Source organism: Ovis aries, chromosome 3 (genome assembly GCF_016772045.2).
Source record: "Ovis aries strain OAR_USU_Benz2616 breed Rambouillet chromosome 3, ARS-UI_Ramb_v3.0, whole genome shotgun sequence".
Taxonomy (NCBI): Eukaryota; Metazoa; Chordata; class Mammalia; order Artiodactyla; family Bovidae; genus Ovis; species Ovis aries.
Window position 1 is genome coordinate 204,111,537 of NC_056056.1, and position 7,148 is coordinate 204,118,684.

Below are 7,148 nucleotides of genomic sequence, written 5' to 3' on the forward strand. Positions count from 1 at the left end.
TGTTTCCTTAATTTCCCTTTCTCTTTTCTCCTTGTTAGTGTATAGGAATACATGGGATTTCTGTGTGTTGATTTTATATCCTGCAACTTTACTATATTCATTGATTAGCTCTAGTAATTTTCCGATGGTGTCTTTAGGGTTTTCTATGTAGAGGATCATGTAATCTGCAGTCATTGAGAGTTTTACTTCTTCTTTTCCAATCTGGATTCCTTTTATTTCCTTTTCTTCTCTGATTGCTGTGGCTAAAACTTCTAAGACTATGTTTAGTAGAGATGGTGAGAGTGGGCACCCTTGTCTTGTTCCTGACTTTAGGGGAAATGCTTTCAATTTTTCACTAGTAAGGATAATGTTTGATGTGGGTTTATCATATATAGCTTTTATTATGTTGAGTTATGTTCTTTCCATGCCTGTTTTCTGGATTTATTATTATTATTATTATTATTATTATTATCATAAATGTATGTTGAATTTTGTCAAAGGCTCTCTCTACATCAATTGAGATAATTTTTTAAAATATTGATTTTGTTATGCTCACAGTAAGAGTGTCTTTTAACCCAATAATATTTTCCAACTTTGTAAGAAATGGAAGTGAGTGGAAATTATCCATGTACCATGACAGAATCAGTATCAGAAATGGTATCACTTAGATGAAGAGATACCAGAAAGTGCTACCAAAAAACAAATAGTTTTTCATTGTTTTGAATTTGGAAGAGGCATTGTCAGAAAATATTGTAATTTGATCTGACAAAGCAATCTGAACAGTTTAATTTGGGGAATACTTAATTTCTTACAATTTCATGTGTACTAGCTTTCCCTATAACAATTATTAGGAAATGGTGAAGGCAATTCTTTAAAAAGAATATTGATTTTTATTTATTTGGCTGTGCTATGTCTTAGTTGCAATATGGGGATCTATAGTTGCAATATGTGCAATCTAGCTTTCTAACCAGAGATCAAACCCAGCATAGGGAGGGTAGAGTTTAGCCACTGGACCACCAGGAAAGTCCCTCTGCTAGGTTTTTATTATGATATTTGGTACTCTTCATGCCCTAGGGTAGGTATTAATATAATCCTCATTATATGGATAGGGAAACTAAGGCTCTGAGAGTTGAAGTAGCTTGCTTTTAAAGTCCAGAGCTAACAAAAAGAGATCAGATTAAATTCATGTCTGAAGAACACTAAAATTTCCTTGCTTTTTAGAAACAACATGCCTTCTCTTTTATGAAATTGACTCACATTGGTTATAGAAAGGTGTGAGATCTGGAAAGAAAACAGAAATGATTTAAAAGTGGTGGTGTCAAGGGTGGGGGGTTGCATAGTAATGGGCTTGAGGGAATAGGGACCTAGAATCACATTTATTTTACTAGAAACCAGAATCAATTCTTTTGGAAATTTTAAGGATTCCCTCAGCTTTTTCCACTTCTTCACATTTGCAATATTTTCTTTATTTCCCTAAAATTACTAGAAAGTTGTGAAAATAATAAAAACATCACATTAGTGCTATAGAAACCAGGGAAGGACAGGATAGGTACCTGGCTTCTGAAAAAGGTGTCAGGTGGAAGGGGGAAGCAATAAGAGGTAGAAAGGAAATACACATTCTGGTCCCCAAGTAACGACCAAAGGGAAAATATCTTCTAAGAAGGCAGTCCAGGAGGAAGGATGCTGGAAGCATCAGTGAGAACCGGTTTTGGATGTTCCTAGGCTGGGTTCATAGCTCTCAAATTTCAGACTCACAAACCTCCAGAATGAGACATGACACTTAGAAACTGAATGCTGATTATTTTATTGGTAAATTGAAGACAGACTGTCTTCTCCCAATGTCATGGCCTTCTGAAGGACTGGTATCTTCATACTCATGTCCTGAAAAGCAAAAAAGGAGGTTCACACAAGGTGGGCAGGTGGTTTCTACTCCTTGCAGAAAACAGTGAAGGGAAGTAGCTAGGAGCCCACATTTCTCCTTTTCCTCTTCCCTCTCCTGTTTCTTTCCAAATTTCTTTTGATTTGTCATTTTTATGCACCTTATAGATAATATGCTCTAAATTGTTGCTTACAAGATAAAAGGTTGTTCTTACGTTGTTTATCCTTTGGTTGCTATTTAAAGTGTTCAAATATATATTTACAAAGATAGTTACTGGAACCAATTTTTAACTAGTGAAAAACTGAAACTGGCCTAAATGTCCATTGATACAGGGTTGGTTAAAGAAATCATGGCACAGGCAGACAATGGAATAGCAGAAATTAAAAAGTAAACAAAATGCAGATTAAACAGACCCATAGAGCTCTATGAACTGTTATGAATATTAAGTATGGTATTTGAAATGAGCAACCTATAAATCTGCATAAAGTATGACATCATTTGTGGATAAAAATTTATTTTAAAAGGCTGTGTTTCCAGTTGATGTTCAAGAGTTAATTGTGGTGGCCTTTGGGGAAGGAAGTGGGAAGGTAGGATGTGGATGCCTTTAAGAGTTAGCCTCATACTTTTCTGTTCAGTTATTTTTTAACCTTGACCATATACTAATTCAAAAGAAAATATTTTAGCTAGATAAATTTAGCAACCTAAAATTAAAGTATCATTTAGTAAGGACACTGGATCTGAGAGGCCTTGTCAGGTGGAAACTTGAGAGAAGCGGTCATTGAGCTGGAGGAGGAGGAGAGAAAAGGACAAGGGAGAACATAGTGTACTTCCTCATCACCAGCCCACTTTCGTACAGGTGGTCATCAGGGAGAAAGCGATTTATGGTCCTTCTTTCTCAAAATTTCAATCTCCATGGATAGCTTGTAATAATTATAAGGTTTTGCTACCTTACTTCAAACTATCTGAATAGACACCTTTAGAACTTGTGTCCAGGACTACACAATTTTCACATATTTTCTGTTGATTCAGTGACTCACTAAGATGTGAGACCTGTAGGAATTAGGGGCCTTTGATGGAGACGGAGCTTGAGTCATACCTGTTAATGACTTTCAGATTACTTGGATGGTGACTCTTCATCTGGACTCTGCTCAGGTTCCTCCTCTGGTGGGGGTGGTCCTGGTGGTGGGGGTGGTCCTGGTAGGGGTGGTTCTGGTGGAGGTACCTCATCTCCATTTCCATCATTAGGAGGGGGACTAGGTGGTGGTTCTCCAGGTCCTCCAGGAGGTGGTCCTCTGGGTCCATCAGGAGGTGGTTGGGGAAAATCCTTGTCTGAGCTTGAGTCTGAGTTGGTTCCATCTGAAAGGTATGGCACAGAGAGAGAGGAACCAGGTGATGGAAGACTCCCCTCTCCTTTTTATCTCTGATAAACTTTTTGGACAGTGCCTTCCTCCAGAAGCCACCTCTCAACTACCAGCTTCATTCCTACTCACTGTTTTTGCAGTACTCTTGTTTACCCACATACTAGTGATACTGAGTCTTAGTTCTTTGCTCTCGAGAAAAAAAGTGTCTTCGTCTTCAATTTGGCAAAAAAAAGAAGGTGCTGGATATCTTAGAATTGCTAGAAGATGTCTCCAAGGACAGATGAAAAGCAAAGGGATTAATCATGTCAGTTATGCTTCCAGTTATATTTTAGGTGCTGACATAACCTGCCAAATGTGACTCCAAGTCTGGCCTGTGGAGAGTGTATATGGAACCCTCTGGCTCTAAAACCAGGTGGATCAATACTAGGAAAGAGAGAGAGAGAGACAACATGATGGCCCACACAGGGGTCACTAAATAACTTGCAAATTTTAATTAGGTACTGTGACAAAGCTGAGAAGAAAACCTGACTAAAAATGAACCAGACCTATTTTTTCTGCATTTTTTCTAAACCACATATTTAAAGAGAATAATACTGAGGAAGAAGGAAACACTTCAGGGGTTGGCTCTCAGTAGGGAAAGAGTCAGAATTGTGACTCCTTCCCTTTGTTGTCTCGACAATCATTTCTAGCCTGAGGGAACAGGCAGCATAGCCAGTGTCATCCAGGTTAGACATCATGTTATTCATGTTAGGGCCTTGCTCATGGTCTCAAAAACCAAGGTTATAAAGGACTGCCTTAATCTTTAGTGTTTCTAACACTGATTTTAACTCTTCACAAAAAATGATGATATCAGGACACCAGAGAATTAAAAAGTTGCTAATGAAATAAAGAAAGATGATGGAGAATTAATTGAGACTTACCTAATACGATGCTCAGAGACTCTTCACTGCTGCTTTCTAGGAAAAGAAGCAGAAGATGAGCTTATATCCTTCAGGGTTCACAATGTTCTACAGGAAAAGGGACACACTCTGTATATACTCTAAGATATTATAACTTTTCAACTACTATCTGTGATGCCATTCAACCACAAACTCAAAAGAAAAGAGGGCTTTTTATCTTTCCTAGTATCCCTCAAACCCTAAAGCTAATTTAGGTTAAGTGCTAGAATATTTCAGTGTTATGTTTTAGTGTCCTTCTCCCCTGTTAATTCATGAAGTACTTTACTTATATTAACATGGTTTCTCAAGGTAAAAGGACCAGGAGTAAACATGTGGATATAATCTCGTCCATATTGGGCACAGCATTCTGAAATATTAACAGTGGGTGGAGTAGAATGAGACCACTGTGCCCTAGAATTTCCATATCTCTATGTAGACACAGAGAGATTTATTACTCTCATCTCTGTCTCTGAAATAGCTCTGAATGGGCTTCACCTCCTCCATCTATCTGGCATCCCCTCGAAAGGCCACCTTCATCCACTGCCTACTTTGATTATCATAGCATCTTCACAAGGGAACTTGTCTGTTCCAGTCTTGCCTTTTTGTAATGCATCTTTCATAGCACAGAGATAAGTCTTAATTTGTCATTCCTCTGCTTAAAAATTCTGTGCTGGTTTCCAGTTGTATTAAGTTTGAGGCCTTCATATCACAGAGGAGGTGAAGGGCCTTCCTCTTGTCTTAAGCAGCCTGCAGCCACATCTTTTACTTATGTCTCCTATTTGCACGCTTCCTCACTGCAGTGTGATCCCCCAAGCCCCAAGCAGAGTCTCAGCACCCTTCCCCTTATTCCTACCAGAAACCAGGTCTTGAGCTGAGCTCAGGGCCAGCAAGGCCACTGAGAGAAGGATCAGCAGCATCTTGGAAGAAGCTCTGGATTTGCTCTCAAGTCTGCTGGGAGAAGCCAGGCAGGTTCCTTTATAAAGGGGACTAGAACAATGGTGTCTTTGAGTTCTATACTGGGCAAATCTTGTCACCAGATAGACACAGTTATAGTTGGGATGTATCCCAGCAGGATGGAGTGGATACAATGTTATCGGTGTGTCCTTTCTAAAAGGCACCACATGTGATATGGGCAAAGCTTTTGAGGGAGAATGTCCAAGCATTCAGCACAGGTATTAGAACTGCTCTGTCATTGTTTGATTTTCAGTCTTTTTTGGTGGATTCATTTCTTTGTCCTTCCAAGTGTCATTTGTGTGTGTTTTGGCTGTGATCTCTGGTTTTTATATGACCCAAATTCCATCTTTCATGATATCTGTTTTCCTATGTATATGATACATTGCAAAACATTTCGATGATGAAGATAATTTTGGTTTATTTATGAAATATATGTGGATAAATAACCTTCTTGGGCACACATGGATGGCAGAAGGCTCACTCTCAATCTGTTCAGGCTACCAGATATTATCCAGGTCTATCTGGTCTCTGATAGGAAAAAATTGAAGTTGTCCAACAAGGCAACCTAAGACTTTCTATTCTTATAAATATCTTAGTTAGTTAGATATCTATTCTTATAAATATCTTAGTTAGACTTACAGCAGTTAGTAAAAGCAAAGGTAGACACAAAATCTCCAACAGGACTTGTAGGACTGGAGGAAATGAATATTCATCTCCTTGAATTCCATTCTATATTCTATATCTTATTCTTATTCTATATCTCTTATTCTTATTCTATATCTCTCTTCTATATCTTATTCTATATCTCTAGGACTTCTCTTTTCTAGATTCTTTGTGAGAATCTTTTTGGCTTATTTCTGTGATTAAATATTTTTAACCTCCCTGTCTTCCAAAGGATAATTTAATAGCTACACTTATGAACTCCCAAAAGATGGTCTTATATTCCTTTCAAATCTTCAATTTCATTGCCTTGATCTTACATTTTCAGTGAGTTCCCATGTTAGAAAATGTTTCTTCTGATTATTTTTAAAAACAGGGAATTTTGTCTAGAATATTCTGACACTCATTCTCCCCACCATCTATATAAAACTTATTTGTTGATATTTTCTCTCTTTAATCCATCTGCTGTATGTAAATTTTATTTGTAGCTTATATTTTGTTATGCATTTTGGAGGATTTTTGTTGTTGTTTAATTAAGGCCCGTTCTTCACTATCTTTGTTGACTTTTATTTACAAATCTCTTAATGAGGTATTGTGTTTCCAAACTGTTTTTTTTTGTTTGTTTGTTTGTTTTTTGGTTACCTGCATTAAACTGTGGAAAATTCTGAGAGAGATGGGAATACCAGACCACCTGACCTGCCTCTTGAGAAATCTGTATGTAGGTCAGGAAGCAACAGTGAGAACTGGACATGGAACAACAGACTGGTTCCAAATAGGAAAAGGAGTGCGTCAAGGCTGTATATTGTCACCCTGCTTATTTAACTTCTATGCAGAGTACATCATGAGAAATCCTGGACTGGAAGAAACACAAGCTAGAATCAAGATTGCTGGGAGAAATATCAATCACCTCAGATATGCAGATGACACCACCCTTATGGCAGAAAGTGAAGAAGAGCTAAAAAGCCTCTTGATGAAAGTGAAAGAGGAGAGTGAAAAAGTTGGCTTAAAGCTCAACATTCAGAAAACTAAGATCATGGCATCCGGTCGCATCATTTCATGGGAAATAGATGGGAAAACAGTGGAAACGGTGTCAGACTTTATTTTGGGGGGCTTCCAAATCACTGCAGATGGTGACTGCAGCCATGAAATTAAAAGACGCTTACTCCTTGGAAGAAAAGTTATGACCAACCTAGATAGCATATTCAAAAGCAGAGACATTACTTAGCCGACTAAAGTCCATCTAGTCAAGGCTATGGTTTTTCCAGTAGTCATGTATGGATGTGAGAGTTGGACTGTGAAGAAGGCTGAACGCCAAAAATTGATGCTTTTGAACTTGGTGTTGGAGAAGACTCCTTGAGAGTCCCTTGGACTGCAAGG

General features: G+C 38.1%; 1 protein-coding gene across 1 annotated transcript; it reads right to left on the minus strand.

The window, feature by feature from the left end:
* Window positions 1-1,767: 1,767 nt before the first annotated feature.
* On the minus strand, window positions 1,768-5,110 carry PRB4 (proline rich protein BstNI subfamily 4). Its single transcript, XM_012175347.3, has 4 exons — window positions 5,011-5,110; window positions 4,140-4,175; window positions 2,955-3,214; window positions 1,768-1,860 (listed from the first exon to the last, which is right to left on the minus strand). Exons 1-3 carry the CDS (start codon window positions 5,072-5,074, stop codon window positions 2,973-2,975), a joined length of 342 nt encoding a protein of 113 aa, XP_012030737.1. The 5' UTR covers window positions 5,075-5,110; the 3' UTR covers window positions 1,768-1,860; window positions 2,955-2,972.
* Window positions 5,111-7,148: the final 2,038 nt, after the last annotated feature.